Source organism: Leptosomus discolor, chromosome 10, assembly GCF_034619465.1.
Source record: "Leptosomus discolor isolate bLepDis1 chromosome 10, bLepDis1.hap2, whole genome shotgun sequence".
In the NCBI taxonomy this organism is placed as follows: Eukaryota; Metazoa; Chordata; class Aves; order Leptosomiformes; family Leptosomidae; genus Leptosomus; species Leptosomus discolor.
The window spans coordinates 10,030,288-10,054,400 of record NC_141400.1 but is presented as its reverse complement, the minus strand read 5'-3'; the positions used below and the strand labels follow the sequence as shown (position 1 = coordinate 10,054,400).

The following is a 24,113-nucleotide window of genomic DNA, read 5'->3' as shown; positions in this document are numbered from 1 at the left end:
TGTGAAAGGCAAACAGGAGCTGGGTTTTGTTTGGTTGCTCCTGGGGTGAGGTTTTGTTGTTGTCACTACTACTTTGAGCATTGGGGTGCCTATTAAAAAAACTCAACTCAATACACTGCTGACTCGCACCATTTAGTTTTCCAAAATATTTCCTAGATCCAGAGAAGCAAAGGCTTTCAGAAAACTATAAAAAAAGTTCTTGCAGTGCAGCTGTGTTTTCTGCAGAGGACACCGATAAACTGTGATGCACGAAGAGCCAAGGTAGCCAACGGAAGTTTCGGGAGCTGGATGCTCTGAAGGGGCTGCTGTCACTTGGTTGTGGAAGACAACCCTGAGCATCCTTCTGTAGTGCACTGAGCAACGTACCTAGAGCAACTGCGGCTTCTCTGGAGCTCCCTCGCCCCAGCAGACTATGCATGTTCATGCCTCTCTGCCCTTCAAGCTGTTCAGGAGTGTGGACTTTCACTAGGTTATTTCTTCTGGGTCAGGCAGAAGTACATAAAGAGTATAAAAATCTCAATCACGTCAGACAGACCTGTCACTAACATGGTAAAAAGTGTTATCTACTGGCATCAGTTCATAGCCAGAGCTAATCAGGGATGACACAAAGGGCTGATGGGTCTAGCAAATTAAATAAAAGTTCTGTTACTCCTCACTTATCTGTACTTGGCATTCCAGTTCACGGCCACGGCCATTAAAAACCCGTTACATTGCTTCAGTTATACCCAAGACACCACACGGTGCGGGGCAGCACACCAGCTGGCACGCCACAACCCAGCCCAGGCCGTGCTGCTGGCAGCCTTGAGCTGCAAGCTCAACACACGCTCGTGCTGCAAAATAAAGATGCACACGCCAGCGTGCTTCTACCGTCCTTCCTGTGAGCAGCCAGTGCTACCCACCCCGCCGACCTGCACCAGTCCTTCTCACCGGGGCTGCCAGCTAAACAGCTGTTTAGTACTCGGTCAGGCTCACTTCAGCCATGCCCACTCTGCAATTAAACAAGTCTTCCCTCCCTCCCTCCCTCCTCCAGGCACACGGGGAGCCCCACTGTGCCCTGCATGAGTCCCATGGAAGCCCCAGCCCCGTCCCCTGCGCTGGCGCTCGCATCAAAGACCATCTTGTAGGACAAAGACAAGGCATTTCATAGACAGAAATGACTGTTCTCTCAATGTATAGTGCAACCTCTACTTATATACATGGGATATGTTAGTCAACATGCTGTATGTCTGTATGCCTTCATTACTGATATTTTTTTAATATATATATATATATTTTGCAACCTAGAATTCTTTCTTAATACAAATCTTGTAAGATTTGTTTCCAGCAGGGTATGTGCTTAGCACATCTGTCATTTCACACAGAAGAGGTTGAAAAGTCTTCACTTTCACCTATAAAAGCATTTTACCATTGACTTTTTTCAGTTTTAGATATGTGCTTAAGGGACAGGAGAGAGGGGGAGGCTGTTAGAGAAAAGAGTATTTTCATGAACCAATTCTCTGTTCTACTCAAAGCCCACTCATGACATGGCCTTCAGATCATCACCTTGCTCCCCAACATAAAAGCAATTAATATAAAACGTGGTCATCTATTGCAGCGTAATAAAACTGAACCTTTTCCAACTAAGAGGGGGAGAAGGAGAAGAGCTCTCCCAGACCCTACATGCTGTAATCTCAAAAACAGTACATGGTGACAATTGCCTGAATGAAAACAGAAGGAAAAAAAAAAAATTCAACAAAATGTATCCTACCAAAAAAAAAAAAAAAAAAAAAGGTAATGTCTTGGTGTTCAGTTACAGAATGTCACCCTGGTTTGCTCCTCTTTAATCTATCATGATTCCCTGCCAGGAGGGACTGCAGGGAAATGACATCATAAAGACCATTTATACAGAGATGGAAGTTATGGCTTATGAGACAAGCAGTGTCTTCCTGGCATAAAACCACCCTTTGCCCAATGAAAATCCAAGAGATTTGAGTTGTTTATATATCAAATATTTTTTTCCCCTCTGGAATGCAAAAGATCTGGCTGCAAAAACTCAGTATAATAAATCATATTTGTCTTAAAAAAATTCTCCAGAATAGAAAGCTTTTGTTATAGATTAGTATTTATCAGCTTTGATTTCATCTTTAAAAAGAAAAAAAAAAAACAAAAAAACAACAAGAAAACCAAGTCACTTTGGTGTTTATGAGAACTGGGAACTAACTTGCCTTTACCCAGCTCTGCCACTGCACTTCAGTCATCCTGTACCAAACTGGGGCTAAAGCAGCCGTCAGAAAACCATGGGCTTAATACAACACCGGGACCCAAAAGCAAGCTATATTTATTTGGGATAGGGTGGGAAATGCATATAAAATGTGGATCTGTTTTCCAACTATCAATGTAAATTCTGCGCCTGCTGGGAAAGACTTGTGACGTTGTACCAGTGACCTCTGCTTGTTCTAGCTCTATGCTGATGCTCATGAAGGAAGAACTCCCTTCAAGTGTGAGAAACTGAGTTCTATGGACTCAATGAAGGAGCAAAAGTAACAAGTTTAAAATTGTCCATGTAACCCACCAGTTTCACTAGCAGATGAGAAAGAGCTGGGACAGCTGTAGCTTTAGATCACCGATTCAGAGAGGGAAGACAGAAACCAATAAAAATATGTTCTTCATACCTGAACAGCACATCAGACTTTGGAAGAAGTGAAGTCATTTCAATGATGGCTGAAAAAACAAGCAGACTAGAAACTACATTTAAAAGGAACAGGGCATTTGATCTCAAGCAAAGGCATTAACAGACAGAGGTGCAGAGCAGCCAAAGGAATACAGAGAGCATCTCTAACCGAGGGAACAAGCAATTAGATTCCTCCTCCCCCCGCAAAATGCCCCGATTCAGATTTTTGAGACTACAAAAGGATTTATCGTTTGCCGAAAGGGCTCCTCTTACATTCTGAAGCGAAAGCACTGGCTGTGAAACACCACCGTCATGCTCTGGGCCGTGGGCGCGTGTCGGTGAAGATACCTCCAGCTGTCCTGGCTGGAGAGTCGCCAGAGCTACAAGACTGGCTGCTGCTTCAAACGACACTCACTTGAAAAGCTGAAAACTGTGTGCTGTTGTGTCCTCCTTACCACCTTCCATGCTTTGTGCCCTCTAGGAACTGGACAGAGGAAGTTGCAGTCCATTGCATCTGGGTGTAACTGCAGTTTAACCTAGAGCTGTTACCCTGGTGCTATCTGACAAAGGTGATGCACCTAACGCTTAAGTACAGACCAGCGCATCGCTCACCTTAGCTCGCCTGATCAAAGCTTGTTTTACTGATCTGAGTGACATACAGTAATTCAGCAGGCACACACTCAGGTGCCCGTCAGCCAGTAAAGTTCAGGCTAAGTCAGTCTTGTAGCAAGTAAGTTTACAGTACAGTACGTGAGAGAATACATTGACTAAGTTATTGCCTAAGGCTCCAGCAGGCTGCGTTCCCAACTTGGGAGCCAGCAACGGCACAGGACTGCGTTGCCATCTTGGAATGTACAATTGCTTGGTCTGAGCATCACCAGGAGCCGCCCATGCAGGACAGAGACCGAGCCTCCAGCCCTGCTCCGCGGCCCGGGCCTGGCTGTGCCTCGGCGGAGCACGCGAGTTCGGTCAAACCAGAAAGGATCCCCATGAACAGGCAGCACGGGACCTACCCAGAGCAGCTGCGATTCTTGCAGGAACTGTATGTGGTGCTGATATGAAATTTTATAAATTGATTAAGGTTTTTGTTTTTTTTTTTTTTTTTTTTAAATGAAAGTGCTCTCTGTTGCTCTGGCTCCATGGATCAGGACACCACCTACAGTTTTAAGAATCATTACATATTTGTACTGTTTAAGTGAACAACAATCTCTTCCCTCCCTCTTTGTACCTCCTCTCTTTTCCCTTCCCGCTCCTTCCTTTGCCCTTGCCCTGTGCTGCTTGCTGTTGTGTTCAATATGAGATCAGGCAACCCCCAAAGGCCAGTTTACATTTTCATGTTTTGTTTTTGCAGATCTCCATCACAGATGGAATTTTTGCTGGTCATTTCTTAGAACCAATCCATTAGCAGAACAAACCAAAAAAAAAAAAATAAGAGGGCAGTGAAAACAAACCCCATGACAGAGACGGAAGAAAGAAGAATCAATAAACAAGCAGAAATCAGTTTTCCACCGGGGTGGGATTTGCTAAGGGCTGGCTCACGATGACTTGCACCACATAGTCCTTTGGAATTTTCAGCTCCTCCAGTTTCATTTTGTCTGCCAGCGGCCTGCCCGAGAAGAACCAGCGCTGGCTGCCCGGCTCCACTCCTTCCACCGCGTGCAGCCGCCTCTTCATGTGGTACACCGTGTCCATGCTGCGGACCATGAGTTTGAGGTCTTTGCCTGTGGACAGGCGCAAACGAAGCTGGCATTCATGCCCTGAATTGGGTGGGGGATCAGGAATATCCAGAGTCTCCAAATCGCCCTTCTCCTCTATCATGTTGATAGGTGGGGCGAGGCAGTAGACGGGAAGCTGGTACCGGTTGCCCAGTTCATCGTAACACTCTGTAAGAGCACCTTTAGGAGATAAGAGCGGAAAAAATGAGTATGAATGCATTTCACATTTAACAGTGAAGTGGTCACACTGCGAGACATTTACCCTACTGTTAAACCACCCGAGAGATGAGGTCTGAATTCAGGCTTTAAAGGACTGATACAAAACCCTCAAGTTTTCATTAAAAATTGCTTCGCCTTGTTTTTATATGGAAACTGGGGTTTCAGTTAAAGGCAGCCCTACAAGCCAAATGCACCCTTCCCCCCAGATAAACCAGGATAAACTTCAAAAGCAGCAGGAAGGAAGAGACAAAGGAGGACAATGTTCTCCCCATGTGTTATTCAAAAGAGGAGTATTTCTCTGGCAGCATGGCTTGAGGTTCAGGGCACATATGCACCTAGAAAATGCTACTTGGATGAATCACACTATCCTGAACCTAAGCTGTAAAAAGGCAAAAGACCACTGTGAAAAAGATTTTGTAACTTCTCAAACATTCCAAAATTGCTAAAACGTTTCATATAGGACTCATGTTTTAGCAAGCGCTGCCAGAACAAACAAACACGACCACCCAAGTCAAGACAACTCTGCGGCTCTGGCCGGAGCACAGTGTCACCACCAGAGCACTGGCACCAGCACATACTTTCTATTTGCACAGCATCTCTAACTCCTGTATCAAAGCCCTGAAGTTTCAGGAGTGGATTTTTATTCCACCAGAGTCCCAAGAGGTTCCTCGGGATAATCTGGGAGTTCATGTTGAAGACGGAGGGGCAGCGGTGTGCTGCCTGGCACAGGGCATTCCTCCTTACCGGAATGGCACAACGCGCACAGAACAGCTCAAGAACTATAGCACTTACTGAAGTAACACACACAAGCTGACTTTTTCACAGTATGAGACACACTTTATAAAGATATTTCAAAAACTACCCTGGAAAAACGGCAGCACATTGTTCATAACATTTGAAGAGTTAAAGTAAGAGGAGGCTGAAAGCAGAGCCCTGCTGCATACAGCGCATGTCACGTCTTGCAGCAAGCCAGGAAACCGGGATGCTGAGGAAGCTGCATCCTAAGTCACAGCTGAAATCCCTTCTCACTGTGGTTAAAAAAACCCAGATATTCACACTCCAAGCAAATGCTTCTCCCCTGTTTCGAATTTACCTGCTATAGCAAATTTCCACATTTTTGCCCCTAGAGGGGGCACATTCACTTGCAAGATGACCCATCCTTTTGTAGTTGGAAATGTTTGAAGAGGAGCCAAGTCCTTGAGCTACAGTATATTTAAAAAAGTCTTTGACTCGGCAGTTCTGCACACAATACCCAACTGCTCCTTGTTAGAAAATAAAGTGGTTTTTTTTTTAGTTGGAGGTTTTTTCATGCTGACAGTGAGTTGTCTTAAACATTGCTGTTTGATCAGCAAAATTGCTGCAATACAAAATTATAACTTGGGTATATAGTGTGCCATGCTGTGACAGCAGCATCTTGTGCTGGAAATCTCCTTTCTCTTAGACAGAAGCTCCCCTTTTTTAAGGGTAATTTGTGTCGATGAAAACACACAGAAGAAATCTTTGGCTAAAATATCAACGTTTTAGGTGCAGCTGCTTTTGGAGACTTTTCTGTTTGTACAGGTAGCACCAAGGCAGCTATGCTCTGCGATTTATTGAGAAAACAAAACAATAAAAGGAAATCCAGAAAAATACTGTTATACCACTCATTACAGTCTTCTATTATTTATGAATCTCACAGCAACCAGCTTTTATCAAAACTGTATTCGATCTGGTACTTTGTGATTTAGAGACTAAAGCCTGAAGTTCCCATACTTCAGTTTTATTTTACAATGTTCATTTCATTCTGAATGGCTGATCTATTCTGTAAATGTCACAGTACTAAATTCTGGATCACAGTTCAAGATGATGTAGTCTGCTGCTGAAAAAAAAATAAAAAAATCCAAACTTCAACAGCCTTTCAATTTAGCCAGAGCAGCTAAATTTGTACATTTCTTCAAAAGCCATGTGTCTTAAAAAGAATACTCCTACCTTAAAATAGTATATCAAAGAGTTAATTTTAAATACCATGGGGTAAGCTTGCTAAGGAATTTCTTCATCATTTATATCCTTGCCCAGCTGAACTAACATCAAGGTCAAAGCATATGCTATAAACACCAGATTGCTTAATCATAATCAGATAAGCAATATTAAAAAAATCCTCTGAAACAGCAGCTAACTTGGAGGTCTGTCTTTTTTTTAAAAAAAAAGGGTTTTTTTTTTAAAAAAAAAAAAGAAAAAACACACAGTAGAGGAAACCTCTTGCCAATAAAAACTGCACAGTCCCATCCCAGGCTGAGAAATGGTTTATAACAAATTGTTAACGTAACAACGAGTTACCATAAGCCTCACCAGTAATCCTGTTCTTCCACTCATACTGGTAAAAATGTCCCTAAAACTCTCAAGTGCTATTACCTACCACTCAATGGCTTTCAAGGTGTATATATCAATTAAAGCACAGAAGACTACTATTGTGAGCAGAGGAGACTTCACGATGGCACCACCTCCTTACTGGCACACCACGCCTGCTGAAGGCCAAGCTGGAGCTCCAAGGAAGAGATGAGGAGGTGTTGGTCCTTGCCTCCCAAGAGACATGGAGCTGCACACACAGCCTGGTCCTCTTCAGCCAGCTAATTCCTGCTGGGCTTTATGAGGCTTTCAGTTAGCTGATCTTTGGAGAGGGTCAGGCTCTGCTACAGCCGTCAAGATGTTGTAAATGGCAAGAAACTCAAAGGTGTCACAAAGCGAAACGACGGCTGAATGTGCTAACCAGAAGGCACGATGAGCATGGAACTATTTGAAGTGAAGCAGGCAAATGCAAGCCATGAGAGAAGACAGAAAGCGGCTGAATTACCTGCAGCCACCACGGCAAGGCCTATCTCACCAGCCAGATGGCAGCTCTTCACCGACGCATTCGCTGCAGTGTCCCTTACGCAGCGCAAAGCACGCAGGAAATTAAACATCTGAACTAGAAAACCTTTTGTAATTTCCCTGCTATAATTGAAAGCCATGTTTCTGATCCTTCCTGCAAGATACATCAGCTTGGGCAACACAAGTTATTTGGCAGGAAGGGGCACTAAAAGAATGTCAAGCTTTTATGAGAAAACATAAAGGAAAAAAAGAAAAAATTATTATTTTTTTAGGTCTCCCCGTTACCTAGGCAACCAGGGTCCTCATCAGCCAGTTATAGCACAGGAAGGATGCAGCCTCCCCTAAACCAGAGAAGCAAAAAGCAATGCAAGCAGAGGTTTCGCAGTTCACCTGGCAGGCCTGTGCCCTCCCCTGCCAGCAGGCAGGGTGCTTGGAGCTGCGTGATGACAGCCGTTCCCCAGCCCCACTTAGACATGTTTCCTCTTCCCTGCTTCCCCTTTTGTCCCCAGTGCCGCAGCTGGCTGCTGCATCAGGCCAAGTTCAGATGCCAAAGCCTAAAGGATGAGTCGGTACTTTGAATTTTCACTGCTGGATCATACAAGGAAACCCTGTAAAAGGGGCAGATTGCAAGGAGAAAGCAGCAGAGAGAATGGGTGGCAGACATGTAGGTCCAGGTAGAGTGTTCTGTACTGGACATGAAAGATCTAGAAGTTACAAAAAGATCTTACAACAATATTGATGAGAGGACAAATTAAGCTCATCAATACTTCATTACTTCAGTATTCTTTATGTAGTTAAATACTTCTCTAGATGTTGGCATGCCTTCAATACACTTGGACACAAAACATCCTGGTAGCAACATGAAGAACTGCCTTTGAGGAAAGCCAATGACAGAACCAACCAACAAACCAACACATCCACCCAAACCCTAATCCTCACCAACCTGCTATCATTTCATCACTGCACCTTGAATACTGTGTTCAGTTTTGGGCTACTCATTACAAGAAGGGCATTAAGTTGCTGGAGCGTGTCCAGAGAAGACCAACGAAGCTGGTGAAGGGCCTGGAGAACAAGCCTTATGAGGAGCTGCGAGGGAACTGGGGTTGATCAGTCTGGAGAAGAGGAGGCTCAGGGGAGACCTTATTGCTCCCTACAACTACCTGAAAGGAGGTTGTAGTGAGGCGGGTGTTGGTCTCTTCTCCCAAGTAACTAGTGATAGGATGAGAGCTAATGGCCTCAAGTTGCACCAGGGGAGGTTTAGAGTAGACATTAGGAAAAATTTCTTTACTGAAAGCATGGTCGAGTATTGGAAGAGGCTGCCCAGGGAAGCAGTGGAGTCAGCATCCCTGGAGGTGTTCAAAAAACAGGTAGATGTGGCACTTCGGGAAATGGTTGAGTGGGCATGGTGGTGTTTGGTTGGCAGTTGGACTTGATGATCTTAAAGGTGTTTTCCAACCTAATGATTTTATGACTCAGAATTAACATGCCATGACATGTGATCTGAGGAGTGTTTTAAGGACTTCGCTGACCGATTCATTATGCTAAAAGTTTCCCAGTTAAAGACTTACACTGTCAAGCAAGCTCTACAGTCATTCACTATCAATGCTGCAACACAGTTATGGAGTTAACTTTACAGGCTTGATTCAAGTCAGAACAGAAGATGCTAGAACCACAGTGGATGGGATTATTTTAATATTTCAAAAGCAGTACCAGTTTGGAGACCAAGGAATTCTGGAAGGAGCTGTGAGGCAGAGCTTGTTGTTGGTTGTTATCCAGGTAGGAGACAGCTTGAGAGTTTCGGGCGGCAAAATAAGCAGATGTGATCATCAAGCATATGGAATTGGAACATTTTGAAATTAGTTGCCTTGCAGACCATAAAAACTTTGTTTTACTGAGATTATTAGGATGGAGATAGTTCTCTGGATTGATATGGGAAAACATTAAAAAAGGACTGGCTGATATACTGCTTCCACCCCTAAGCAGTTCATATTTTGGACTTGCACATGAAAGGACTAGCAATTTAAGAGACCTAAAATGACATGAAAGTAAACTTTTGCAAGAGTTGTTGAAATCAAGCATGTATGACCACACTCATCTAAAAGCATAAAAACTTTTAATGCATTTTAATGGCATTTTGTCATTTCTTTAAAGCTGCATATCATCCTCTCTTCAGAAAAGGCAGCAAATTTCTTGTTTTCTGTTCATGATGTGCCTTCTATTTCTTTAAGATTTTGAGCAGATTTGAGGAGGATTGCTCAGAAACACCCAAAATTTAAGAACTGAGCAGACTTCCATCTCTTCTTCCCTTCCCCCTAGACAGACTTGCTGCAAGAAGAGAAATTAAGACGACACAACCGAAATTTAGCATTGCAATGAGACTAGCTAATTTAAGGAGCTTAAGTGTCTGTGTTAACATATTTGCCCAAGGAGCAGCTGGTTCTTTTGTTTTTCTTACTGAAAAGCTCCATTCCAAACCCAAGCTGAGCCTGGATTGCTGAATAAATTAGCAGTAGTAGAGCTTTCACCTGTAGACTATTGGTTTGAATCCGATATAGGTCACTAATGCCTGAAGCTCATTTTGAGCATCAGAAAACAAGTGGGTCTTCTTCTGGGTCCTACAGTACAGTCATTCCTAGAGAGCAATGACTGAGGCAGAAAAGCTGAACTCTCTTCATCTTTATTGGTCGCTGATCCCAGGTCACAGCTGGGAAACACAGGACCCTATAAGAAAAAAAAAAAGTCTACTGACATCAACAGCACACAAGAGTGGTGAAGGGTGACTTCACTCAGTACGTGAACAGGATTGAGACAAACAAGTAAAAGCACGCAGAGGTTTGTTCCAGCTTAGCTACAACCATCACAAACTGGAAGGAGTTGATAGAAAAAAAGCTCTTTCACATTAAACCCCATATAACTTAATAACGACTGAAACAGCTTAATGCTGCAGTTAATGACTGTAGCTCTCCCATTTTCTGGAGGGCAACGTGCGGGAGTACTCGTGCAAGCCTGCGCCTTGCACCATGTACTGAGAACAATAAAGCGGCTATCATCATTAGTGGTGTGCATGAAGCACTTGACAATAAACCACATATATAAGGCCCCTCTCATGCTTCTTCCACAGTAAACTTCCATGGGCTATGCAAATTTAGACTACCACAAAGCTACCGTGCAAAGCCTTTACAAAGGTGAAAGCTTGTCTCTTAAGCCACAGCAAAACTGCTTACACAACACAGCTCTGCTCTCATCTTCAGCCTCCCTTTACAATAAAGAACTTGCTCCAGCTCCTTAAAGAATTGGGTTTGTAGATAATAAGTGTTAAGCATTTAATAATTCTCATTTCAAATTCACTGAAAATCAGCTCTTCCATTATGGGACCATTATCGGTCTGGCTCAATTCCACAAAGGAGAACAACTCCCAGAGCCAGCAGGAGATGCCAGTGCTTCAGGAGCTGCTTGGTGAGCGGGGACCAGCTCACTCCTGCTTGCAGCAGCTGGCACAAGACAGACTGGAATTATGCTTAGTGCATTACAGCAAGGGAAAGGAGGAGAAAACGAAGATACTCTGCTACTGCCTTTGTAATCCTCTCACCCCGTTCTTTGGCAGAAGTACCTCGGTAGCTGGTTCACTGAATCAGCTATTGCATTGCTCATGCTCCTCTCCATGCTTGGCTGTTCTTTAGAAAACCCAGCTCACCTGGGCTCCAAGATCACTGATAAAATAACATACATTCAGCTGAAAAGGCTGTGCGAGGCAATAACCTGAGACATGCTTGCAGTGGAGGGCTGGACTACACAGGCTCTTGAGGTCCCTTCCAGCCTCAATGATCCCAACTAGCTGCCTTTGCTGTAATAATACTTTAAAGAGCAATTCTCAGAGTATCTAGCCAAAGATCCCCCACGTGTATCTAAGCCATCCTGCTTCAAACTAATCACACCTCATCCTAGCGTGGGGCAGGTTTGTGAAACAAGCTGGCAATCTCATGAGTAAACCATTCTTAAAACCAGTTTTGCAACTTACAGAATCATAGAATGGTTCGGGTTGGAAGGGACTCACGCCTGCAGACCGGCACAGGGGAGGAAAATTCAAACCGCTGTCACCAAACCAACGGCACTCAGACCTACAGAAACCAGAGGGCAGCAGCACTGCGGAGAGCAAAGCTTGCACTCTACGGTGGCAGTGCCTGCACTCACCTGCCAAAGAAGCAGAGATGCAGCTGAACAGTGAAGCAAGACAAGGGTTTTGTACAGCTCTGCCTGCACTTCTCTGCTAGCTAAGAGGGATGGGCCATCATCACCCAGTCCGAGGTATCTCTCATCCACGTGTTGCAACTGAAAGCTAATCTGCCTGCGTGCCATTCCTATCTATGTTCATCAGAAACCTCTGGGTTGGATTTTGGGAAGGAACAGGGGGTGTTTATTTTGGGAAAAGGCTGGTGCAGATATGCAAGGTGCATTGCTGGGCATGCTGATCTGTTCCCTTTATCGTAGTAGAGCACCAGCATCAGTTAATTCATTAGCAGTAATTAACTAGGCTGACGGTGAAAGATAATTAAGATTAACACCGTCTTCCAAAAGACAGAAATTTCTGCACTAGATAAGCAAGCCACTTTTCAAATTTTAGCTGGTTAGTAAGTGTGCATCCCTTACTGTCCCAGCTGTGCTGGAGTGGGGAGAGCAGAGGGATTAGCTGCCATGGGGAAAGGGATGGGTGCGGATAGAGAATGACTTGGGAAGGAGAATGCCTGTGGGAAAGGGGGGGTGGGGGCAAAGGCAGGGCCATGAACTATCTCCCTCAAAATTCCTCTTAAAAATCCCCACTAATGCCAACAACAGTGGCGGCAATCCTGTCAGAAGAACCAGGATCTGCAGTCCCACTGTGCTCATCTGCCAGAGAAAGAGGGGAAGCCAGAGAAGAGGGGACCTACACCAGAAAGCTCAAAACCTGACAGCAGCATAACTGACAGTACAGAGCTAATTCTTCCTTAATACTGTTTTGCTAGAGCACAAATATCTGCAATCTATGCAGTTCATTGGCTTTTCACCTGCTCTGGTTGTGGCAGACAACTAAGACACCCATCGGGCTGGTACACACCTGTAATCCACAACGTGGCTAAGGCTGCCAGTTACTAGACCAGGACGATGAATAACAACTATGAACTAAACAGTGCAAGGAGATGGTAAATTTTAACAACCACCATGGGTTCAGAGGCCGGTTAACCAGTCACCCAGTCATGGCAACTTTATGACGTTTCCCCACCCCTTGCTTTGCAGGCTTTTGCCATGATACAAACTGTAGAACAGACCGATTCATTGGCGAGTCGTTCTTTATCCAAATCAGGTTTGATATAGAAAGTCAATTATGTATTAATGCTTGGTAGTCATCATGTTAGCAATACCATATGCACTGCCACTTCTGTATCGCTTTGTAAAAACTTGGATCTAATATTCCAAGAAGATAACAGCTTCCAAGAAACATTACATCAGGGTTCAAAGATGACAAGTCTTTTTACTAATGAAGTATTCATGTACTATTCTGCTTTGCATGCCATTAAAATAGATGCCTGTCTAGACAGGCTTCTTAGACAAAAATTTTTTAAAAATCTGGTTGGTAAAAGAGCTTCTCTGTACACTCTCTTCATTTACATTTGCTGTTCTCCATCTTCTTAAAGGGGGTGGAGGGATTTGGAGAAAAAAAGCATAGCATCACAGTCATCTGAGCCTGCAATGCATCCCTCCATGGACAGCTAACTCGGCAATGCTATCTGACCAGGCTATCTTTTCGGTGTGACGATGCACGGAAGCTGAACTCAGATTTAAAGAAGTTGTCACTGCTTTTGTTACCATTGAATTTTTACTGAGTCTGCTGTTCCCACAAATCAAGAGTGAATACCTAGCACTCAGCATCCAAAATCCTATTACTAACAAGGCTAAAATGGAAAACCAAATGAGAGGTTAACAATAGCATTTTACACAGCTGATAGAGATTTTAGTTTTTCTTGCCAACCACAAAGACTTAAGCAGTTTTTGCTTTCTTTGGAGGTCTACAAAACTTTTCCTCTGCTTTCTTAAAACAGACTTCTGATGCAGAAGCCAGGGATGTTTGACTACGATGTTGCAGAAAGGCCATCAGAAAACATAGCATACTGGCTCTTGAGGTACAAATGCTTTATTCTTTCACAAAACAGGAGAAGAGAACATACCATCTGGACTGCAGAAACTGTGTTAATCCTAAACTAGACCCCTATGTTTACAAAGGCTCCATCATCCTGTGAAAAGCAACATGCTTTGCGAGCACTGTTTTCAGAGGAGAAAAAGTCTTTGTCCATTACAGTAGGACTTTTTTCATAATAACCATATACAAAACATAACTATTCAGTCTCACTTTTCTAATTTGACAAACTACTTTGCTATTTCCAGTTACTTCTGGAAGACAAAGTAACTGCTATGCTATTTGCATCTTACTTTAAGAGGATTTTCCTTTAGCTGAGATCAGCAGGACATTACCTATCAACACCATGGACCATTACATCATCCAACAAATAAGCTAGAGCCTGCTGCACTCCTTTAAAAATAAGGCAAAAGGCAAAGGCACCTTTACCTTTGCTTGAGACTAATCTCATTAAGTACAACTCACTTGTCCTTAACTGCTTGTCCTACCTTGGACTGACTCTTGTAGCCATCTCAAGAAAAAGCACGTCCTCTTGCTTCTCAGGTGGAGAAGGCGCAGTCTGACCACGCTAGGAAGTCCTGCCCTATGCAGGATGGTTCAGCAGCAACTCGAGCTGCTCCACCTCCATTGCATGACCAGTGTCTGTGCGTTTAACCTTTGAACAATCCCCTGCCCATGACAGTGCCCACTGTGGTCAGCACAATGATATTTGAGACTTCGTTTAATCTGAGCTTGAAGTGGATACAGATGGAAATTCGGCTTGAGATAGCCCTTACTACAGCTTCAGCTAACACAGCAGCGGAGACAACCCCTTAGTCTGAACACAAAAGCAAATACTGACTTTTATGGAGTGTGGAGAAGTCCCACATCAGTTTGCAATGAGAAAAGGATGTGGAAAACCACTTTCTAAGACTAAACAACAACTCTCCCCGTGACCTACCTGTATGCAACAGGGGATAGAAAGAAAGCACAGAATGACCCAGACAAAAGTTTCCCCTTTACCATTTTTCTTTTACTGCTCCCAAACTTGCCTATATCCCTGTGTTGACATTCAAAGATCTGTTAGTAAGCATGGAAATCATTCATTTGCATGCTCAGTCTCCAAGGTTAACCAGCAAAAATGTTACAAGCTCCAGGGAGGTCAAGCAAACTGACACAATCCCACAACAGTACCTACAACCTAAAATAAAACTACAACACAAGGGCATTTAAAAAGGTGGGGGTGGAGGGGATTACAGACAGGTACAGGAAATGTGCACATGCAATGCACTCTTCACCTCCAAGATGCTGTTCTGTCAGAGTTACCTTATTTATAATAAAAATGAAAAAAATATATTGATTAAGTATAAACAAAAAAAGACTGCATATTACTCAGAGCCGCATCACACCCTAAACATGCACCTAGCAGAGGCTTTGGGGATCTACACAGATCTACGGTGCGAGCCCAGACACGTTAAAAATTCAAGGCCTTGCTGCAGCTGTGACCTTCTACAAAAAACTTGCTTGATCACTACAGAACAAATAAAGGCAGCCCATAGATTTAATGATTTTTGTATAATGACTAATAGTCAAAATGTGTATGGAAACACACACTTCAATTTGTTGAAAGTTTTCTTTGCAATAATGCTACAAAACAAACATCACTTACTCTGTATTAGGCTCTGTGTTAGGCTCGGACTACTATCAGCAGAAAAAGCAAAGCCCACTCTAATTCTCAGTGATAATTGTCAGCAAAAAGCAACCACCAGCTCTATGTCTGAACAAACCCGGCCTCTTTCAAGTTATGATTTAAAAGTCCCTTATTGTTTTAACCTTTTCAAGCTACACTATCACAGGGCACATTAGTGCCAAGGAAAACCAATTTCTTAGAAAATGATTTTTCCCCTTATTGGCAAATCTGGATAGGCAAATCCAGTGCCTATCACTTGCTTTCATCAGGCTCCAATGCACCTTTATCAGCCCACTAATTGCTGAAGATATTCAGGAATTTTCTCATCCATTTCCAGAGCTGAATCTGTTCTGTAACACACTCACTGAAGCCTAGTAATGACTTGAAGTTACCATCCCAAGGTATTTATTGACAGAAGTTGTGGAAGATTTCAAAGTACTAAAATACCTCCTTTTGGCTCACTACCAGGCTAGAGAGTTCTGCCCGGGCTCCCTGTAACACACCCCAGGTAGGGCTTTTGCTCAGCCATTACCTGACCCTAAAATGCTGCACTAGGGAGAAGCCTTCTCCTGTGACTCAAGACATGTCTGACCATAACGATCTTGCATTGGTCTTGGAGAAAGGTTACCACCTTCCTATTACTTAAATACCTGAAGCCAAAACAGAGAAAGATGACAAGTGTCATGGCCACTGTCAACTGAAGATTATGCAGGAGGAGCAGGATGCGTCCATGGGCAAGGAGCGAGTGAGACACTCAAAGCCTTCCTGAGTCCGTCATTTACCAAACTGAGGTGCTTTGAAAGACACCTATTCCTTCAGGAACACCAATTTTAGGGCAAAATGCTCTGTGCCAATTACAGAAGCAAGCAACGCCACCTCTGAAGATCACCTTTTCACACAGAAGGCAGCATCTAAGGGGCTCTCATTGGCTTACACTAAAATTTTCAAGGAGGAATACATTTTAAACACTTCATATTTCTTTTTCTCATTTTACTAGCTGACAGCAAGGCAGATGAAGCAGATACCCAGTTTCACTGTTGTAAGCAGCCAATGATAGAGTAAACGTCCACTCCTGTACAGTATCTAATAAACTAGACATCATGTCCTGACCACTATCAGACACCAGAGGAATATTATTCACTTAAAACAGACATCCTCCTGTCTAGAAGATCTGCAACATGCAGATCAACAAGCAGTCTGCAGCTTCTTATATGAAGAATTTGAGATGTTCTTTTGTCAAGAGTCCAAGTTTATTTCGAGCATTTAGTAGAGTCAGTCAGTCATTGCCCCCCCCCCCCCCCCCCCCCGCCAGGAGTTAGCTGCACTTTCCTGGTCACACATTAAAAAAAAGCAGTTCTGAAAACAGTGTTGTACAGTCATTCTCACCCCACCAGAAAAGGCAATTCGAAACCAAAGACAGGAAACAGACTGGCATATGCTATCAGGGGAAGAAACTTGAGAAGAGTCCAAGCAACTAATGTCCAAGCTCCTCAAAACACCTTTCAAAAAGCAAGAGTAGAAGTTAAAAATATTTAAGGAAAACAACTGTAGGATGCAGCCATAAGCGGGTTTTTATCTGAAGGGTTGATAGTTTCTAACCTGGACTTAGATACATAAATATTTCAGCCAGCCACAACTGCTTTACATCCCGATGATCTGATTCAACACTCCATTTGAAGACAACATGGAAATCCAGCATCCCTCAGAAAGGATGTTGTGTATCTATTTTAAAAATATTAATAACTGCAGAAATGACAGAAAGCATCATCTTAATTGTAGTTCTGGTCTAAAGAGGCTTTTGAGAGAATAGACTGTTTCAAGGTTAGGAGGAGTTGGTAAAGCACTCCACCATAATGCGTCCTTCACTAGCACCAACATGTTGCACCCAGGACAGCAGACAGAGCTTGTACCGTTCCTACGGAAAACACCCAACGCACGAGCCAGCAGCCACAGAATTGCACGTGTCCCAGTGCCGCAAGCACTGACGAAGGCTAAAGGGGGTAAGGAAATTAAACCAAATTCTAAATACGGGTGGGTCTCCTCACCATCTCCCACAGCAGCTCTTTGCTTTAAAGCAGCACAAGATGCATTTTGCATTGTGAATACAGGTATTTTCTCCTCAGCGTCTGGGTACCGGCCCAAGCATGGTAGCTTTAAGCAAACAGGAGGAAAGAGTAAGAGATCCCACATAATGAGCTGGAATTTCCAAGAGGATGGAAAACAAAATAGCAGAAACGGGTGTACCATTAGCATAAACCCACCTCCAGTAGTGATACACTAACCCAATTCCAATGATTATCTTTAATTGCCTCATTGATTAGCTATTGTCATCTCCCTGCATTCTCTACTCACAAATGTCTGCGCTCAGCTTTCCACCACACGCTATGCACAGCAGTTGCAATGCAGAAAGAACACTGATGTTGGCCAAACGTTAGCCCAGCTGTTATTTGCTTCCTTGAGAGCGAGAGAAACACCAACCCTGTGGATCGCTGCCTGGTAGGTGCCGCAGATGCAGCCTTCTCACATGGAATGCACCCATTACAAGAGAATCTATTGGCATTTATCTAATTTTCAGCCAGGGGATCTGTTGAACAGCTCACTTGTACAAGGAGCATTTCCCTAATGAAAAAATACCACACAAAACGCATGGTTTTAATTCAGCCACAAGCTGCATGGTGACAGCCTAGCGATGGATGATACTCCAAGCATCTCTACCTCTCACTTCTAACCACATCCCAGCAGAGTACAGCCCTCCCAGGACGCAGGGGGCCACACTCCAGCACTCTTCAGAAAGCTGGAGTCACACCCAGCCCGGGGGATGGAAATGAATAACCCATTTAACAGCACTGTTAAGAATCACTTTATTACATGGTAGACGAGGGTTCCTCTGCAGTGCACCCTCTTTTAAAGTCACTGCTAGTTATATCCTCTTTCTAAAACACATGCAAGCCACTGGTTGTGTAAGTAAAGGCCCTTCATAAATGGTCCCTGCCCCCCACTTCTGAGGCTGTGGATGCACAGACAGTTTTCTGAGCAGTCAAACCACCCTAGCAGCTGCCTGACTCCCAGCTCCCGCTTGTTCCTGCTGTTGCAATACCCATCGAGTCACCCTGCTATAGGTCTTGCAGCTGTCTTATAAATTGGACATGGGAACTAATGAATATCAAAAGCAACCCAACATTGTGGCAAAGGACATTTTAAACCCAGAGGTGTTCACTGACCCTGTTCAGCATCCTGTGGCTCCATGAAGAGATGTGGAAGGGGAACAAGGAGGTTGTGCAAAGGGAAGCAGGCATCCTGCTCATCTTGCTCCACTGCTTAAAGCATTCTGGGTCCACAGTCCTGGTCAGTATTGAGAAGCCAACTCCACTTTACCAAATTGAGACTACACATTCTGTTTTCTTCCATGCTGTGCCTCGTACCTGAAAGAAACGCTGAATGCACCCACACACTCCAAAGTCACTAGTTCTCGGTACTTCTCCTGCTAGGTGGCACATCCTCCACTCCAGAGTGCCAATCGCTCTAAAGAAGGGACTTGGCAAAGCGGAACCCCCATGCTGCTGTACAGCATTGCCTCCCTGCTCCCTTGCAGACCTCCTCTGACTCAAGCAAAAACAATCCAAGGAATTATATCAAATGAAAGAAATCAGCACCAGCTAACTTTGCTATTTGGGAAAGCTTTAACCACTTCACATAAAAACAGTTTCTTCTGTGCTTTATAGGCACCTTCACAGTAACAGTCTGCTTTCCATGGGTCCTTTTAGAGTAAAAACTGGAGCAAAGACAGGACAAAACACAGTTGAAGAGCAAGAACAACCGGCTGTGAGACTCCAGGTCAATGCAGGATAGGGTTATTTGCAGTAACTCCCTGCCCCTCTCTCCTAGAAGGCTTTCAAAGGGGAAACAGGGAAAGTACTCCGAAGCGTAAGCATTCACAACTCCACTTAAACATAAAAATCAAATCAAAGGTTTCTCTGAAGCTTTCAACTCAGCTCTGAAGTGGTTACTATGAAAGAAGGTGTTTCTACTGCACTATAGTCTATAAATTAATGCTGCAAACTTGCCCTTTTTCAGTGTGAAGGTAAACAAATGGATTGCTTTAAGCACCCAGGAACTGAAATAACACGCTGTATTTTAAGCAAGGAAGAGCTGTTTTCTCACTCATATTTATAAATTTAATATCTCCTCCTTGAAATTCCAGTTTAAATAGCAAACTGCAGCTAAAGCTGCCAATTGTGCAACACTCATGTGACGAGGCCTCACTGACTTGACAGCACTGTCAAACCAAACAACAGAAATCGGTAAAAGAGAACGAGAAACAAGTCTTTAGAAAAGGTTTAACATTTTGCAGTTTGCATCTACATTATGAATCTTCAGTTCCTTTTCCAAAGGACTGTAAAAGTTGAATTGGTGTAATAATTGACTTTTGTCTTTTTAAATTTCACATGGATCAAAGGCAAAAATGAAACAATTCTCTTCCTGTTACCAGACAACTTGCTAGACCTTCTCAGTATCTAGCCAGTCTTCAGCTGCAACAACTACAGAGCAAAGAGACCTTTCTTGATCCGAGTGTAACATTTATGAGGACTTTGCTCCTGCAGCAGGGCAGGAGTGCATCTGCCCTTCCCCAGCGCTGTTTGCACATGTGCCTCCCTGGAAAAAGGCATTTTCCAAGAGCAATAAGCCATCTTTCCAGGCGTGCTGGCTCAATGTTGGACAGAGAAAGCGCAGAGAATCACAGAGGCAAAAGACAGCAGGGGAGGAGGAGCTGCCATGCTGCCCGCTGCCTCCAGGAAGCAGGTTGGAGCAGGCTGAATTCGTTGTCCAAGCAGAGAGCACAGAGCCTGGAGGCCACTGGTTGAAGATCCCAAATTTAGATGAAGTCTTCTAACGAAAAAGCAATTACTGTGCCCAAACAGAAGTGAAACAGCCAGAGCATTTCAGAGATTTCTCATCAGCAGGAGGTACTTTCTGAGGACAGTGAGGGCAGAAGGAGTGTGCACAAAATTGCTCCACAAAATGGATTTTGAAGATGAGCTGGCCTCCCCCACTGCTTTGCAGGAGCTCAGAGCAGGTGCCCATCCAGCAGTTGGACAGTAATATTTCTTTTCACACTTGTCACATCCTTGCGCCGTGTCCGTGCTTCAGAGTAATGCGATGTCGAGACTGCGACAACTGGAGTGGCCAAAACCTGAATGAGGCACCAGCAAAACTGGGACTACAGCTCTCACCTGGGCAGGCAACCCTTTTCCAGAGTATCTGTTGGTGCTGTGCACACATGGAGGCAGGAAGATACTAAAACAGTCTGGATGCAGTCTTGTGAAAGCTAGACTCAATGTATTCACTAACCATTTTAGCAAAGACAAACCTAAGGAGGGAACTTGAAGTCAACAACTTTTAAAAATAGACACTGATGTGTAGAAGAAGAAACAAAATACAAGCACTCTAACACACACTCATGTCCTCAATGCTAACAGCAGCTAGTCTGGTTCCTTCCAAGACACTAGCAATTTTGGGGGTTTAATCCCTTATTTTTGGTATTTTTTTTAACTGAAGTGAAAACAAAACAGAAAAACCTACCCCAAACTAAGAACTGCTTTCTGCTGAGCAGAGTTTAGCACAAAAAAAAACCCCAAACAGAAACAAACCAACAGAACCACCCCCAAAACCCCAAAAACAAAAAGCAAAGAACTAGTAGCCTCCATTGTACATTTATGATATGCACTACAGAAAGATTTTAGAGTTCCCTTAATTTTTTACGGCCTGCATGCTCATCTCAGTACTACTGCTGATCATATCGACAGATACGCTCTGATAGTCAGACCTCCCAAAGCTTTCATAACTCTGATAACATCTAAAATTAGACAGCCACAGTCACTAAAATACCATTCCCTGTCCTTTTAAAGGGACATTAGAGAATCCTGACCAAGCACTCTGTATCCACGCACAAAAACACACTGTTCAACAGCATTTAACACGCATGTAGACAATGTAATACATTACAAAAAATATGCTGTTAATGACAATTTAAAAGTCTCTTCAGACAAATAAGCTAATGAAAAAGCAATTCCTACAACCTTAAACCCTAGCAAAGGCTAAGCAATGTATACAGTAGCTTGCAGGCAAGGGTGGGAGAAAAAACACAAGGATCTTTTTGGCTTAGATCAGCAGTTAGAGAAGCAGATTCAACTTAAACACTAAAGTTGCCATGGCGAAATTTCCTGTAGAAATTTTCTCATCCACAGGTTCATTAATACAATAGTTAAGTCAAATATAGCTGTCACACAAGAAGTACTGCAAAAATTACAGAGTTCTTCTGGAGCTACTTATTTTATGGGAGACATACATTAAAGGGTGTTAAACATCTATCATATAAATTTTGTTGTAGATACTTCCAAACTATTGTACAAATTTAAAGACTAACTTCTGAGTGCCTGTCAACTACGTTCCACTGCTTCCTTTCCCATCTATGTCTGGCAGCTCACTTTTAGCAATTACTGTTTTGGAAGCCTGGAAAATGAGTATATGAGATGGATACACAGGGCCCATTGCAGAAAGCTCATTTACAGTAGCATCCCACCATTGGCACTCACATGCAGCACTTTGTGGGTGTTAATAAAGATCAAGCATGTGACATGAGGAGCCTTAACATTCACAAAGGAGCAGGGTTTGGCAGATATTGCCATTTAATGGGTAAAAACACCACAGCAGATGTATTTTCTATAAAGGTGATACACAAAGTCTGTGACAGAATAAAATTGCTAATCATCTGAATTAGAGACTGTGCTTCAACTTGACTTAGAAAAAGTAAGTCTGATTTCACTCCTGGATGTTATAAAGAATCCTTCTTCTGATATAAGACCTGGCTTTAATACAAACCAGTTTATATGCCTGTGATACAGAATACCTTTTATTAAATTAATAAGAAGTAGCCAGCCACTAATGGCTAATACAGCCTTAAAAGGACTGCTGGCACTCAGGTGCTAACTTTCCCTCTCCAGGACAGAGACTGCCTGGTGCCTTTTCAATAAAAGCACTGAATGCTATTTTCATCCTTAGTTACTGTTTCTACAAAAATAAGCTACCGTGATCACTCTCCTCCCTTCCCTCACTCGAAGTCATGCAACCTCAGGCAGTTTTGTTGTGCAAAGGAGGGTCTGTACACACTCCCCTCTCCTTATAAGCAAGGATGCGGCTGGTTGAGATGACTAACTTGTATCGGTAGCATATACTGCTCTGCCTTCCCATCATTATTGTGTTCCTCAGCCCTGCAAGGAAGAAGAAATTGGTATTTTGTTTATGGTTTGCCTCTACCATCAGTACAGGCTGTGCTGTCCAACCAGTCTCAAAACACTAGGGACAACTGATTTAAGCAAAGCCTGCATTTCTTGCATCACCACGATCTTGGTACGTAAACTTTTCATAAAACTACTACAGAAAAGAAGGTAGAACACGGCAAAATCTGCCAGCCTGAAATTTCCCCAAACATTAGAATAATATCAGTAAGGATGGAAACAAGGTAACAGCATCCACCGAACAAAGTTAATAAAACATCTTCCTAACAAGGTAACACATGAACAGTCCACCAGTGCTAGGCAGCAATAAAGCACACTGATGCCCACCATCGCTAACCCATAGGCACATCTTTCATTTTCAGAAAAAGCTTCAGTAATTCTTCTGATTTACTTAACGAGACCAACGAGAGAAGGTGAAACGCCAGCTGCACCCGGGAGCAGAAGTCTTCCAATGCTCCGAGCAATTTACCTTAGCAGTATAAAAACCTCCTTGAGACTTCTCACACAGTGAACGGGATCAACGCTAAAAGCAACGCTGATATCTTGCCAAACACACCCGTGCTACGGGCTGCTCTCCTGTTTACCTGAAATCATACCGTTCCATCAGCTTTAGCTATCACCCTCTTGCCCCTCCGCCTTACACTCCCCCAAGGTCCTAAGCAACATCATGAAATCCTTTATTTACAAACAAAAATTGAGTTTTTAACATAACAGAGGGAACTTTATTGAATACAACTAAGTGCTCTCTTAGTACTGGCTAAGTACTAAAAAAAACAACCCCAAAACCCCAAACTTGATCAGTAAGGAGCATGTACATCCTGGTGGTCTAATGAACCACAGTGCTGCGCCGAGACAGCTGAGCACTAGAGGACGGCAGGTACGTGAAGTGATGTAACGTGTCCTTTCCGACAGCGACAGCCTCCGAAACCCCAGTGCACGCAGCGATGCAGGACTGCAGGCCCAGCCGTTAAAAGGTGCTCTTTACTACATGGAAACATCAGGCCCAAAGGCAGCAAATATCACAGTATGATGCATAGTTACAGCTCAATAGGGAAAAGAGAGTTTTGCTGGAATTAGGAATTTGTGTTTGGACTGGGGGAAGCATGTTTTCCTTTACACCACTGCTGTTGGCTTTAGGTTTTTTAGTCTAATGGTGGGGTTTTTAGGTGGTTTCGTGTGCGTGTGTGCGCGTGTCATTTTGAGGTTGGTTTTTTTAATGGTTTTCTGTCAAATATTTCACCCAAAGGGGAAGAAAACTGCTCCACTCACAGCAAGAACATTTCAGTAATTTCACTTGCTTTTCCCCAGCATTTAAGTTAAATACTCACATCCCCACTTTTCATGATCTCAAGTGTTACACACAGTAAATGTGACAGTTCTGCTTGCACACAAAGAGCCAGCACTGCAAGACTGCTACTGAAAAGCATGCTGCGAGCTACAGGAGCTGTATTTTAAGGCACAGAGAAGTTGACTGCTCCCGAGCACAAAGCCAGTGCTTAACAGAGAGGCCCTTTTATCATTCAAACAGCATCAAAGAAGTTAAAGCCAA

At 43.4% G+C, this 24,113-nt stretch overlaps 1 protein-coding gene across 1 annotated transcript in view; it reads right to left on the bottom strand.

Annotated features, from left to right (window-relative positions):
• Positions 1 to 4,147: 4,147 nt before the first annotated feature.
• UBTD2 (ubiquitin domain containing 2) overlaps positions 4,148 to 24,113 on the bottom strand; it is a 55,612-nt gene continuing 35,646 nt past the window's right edge. Inside the window, exon 3 of the mRNA XM_086471059.1 lies at positions 4,148 to 4,545. Coding sequence (XP_086327185.1) covers positions 4,148 to 4,545 — 398 coding nt within the window. The remainder of the gene's footprint in view (positions 4,546 to 24,113) is intronic.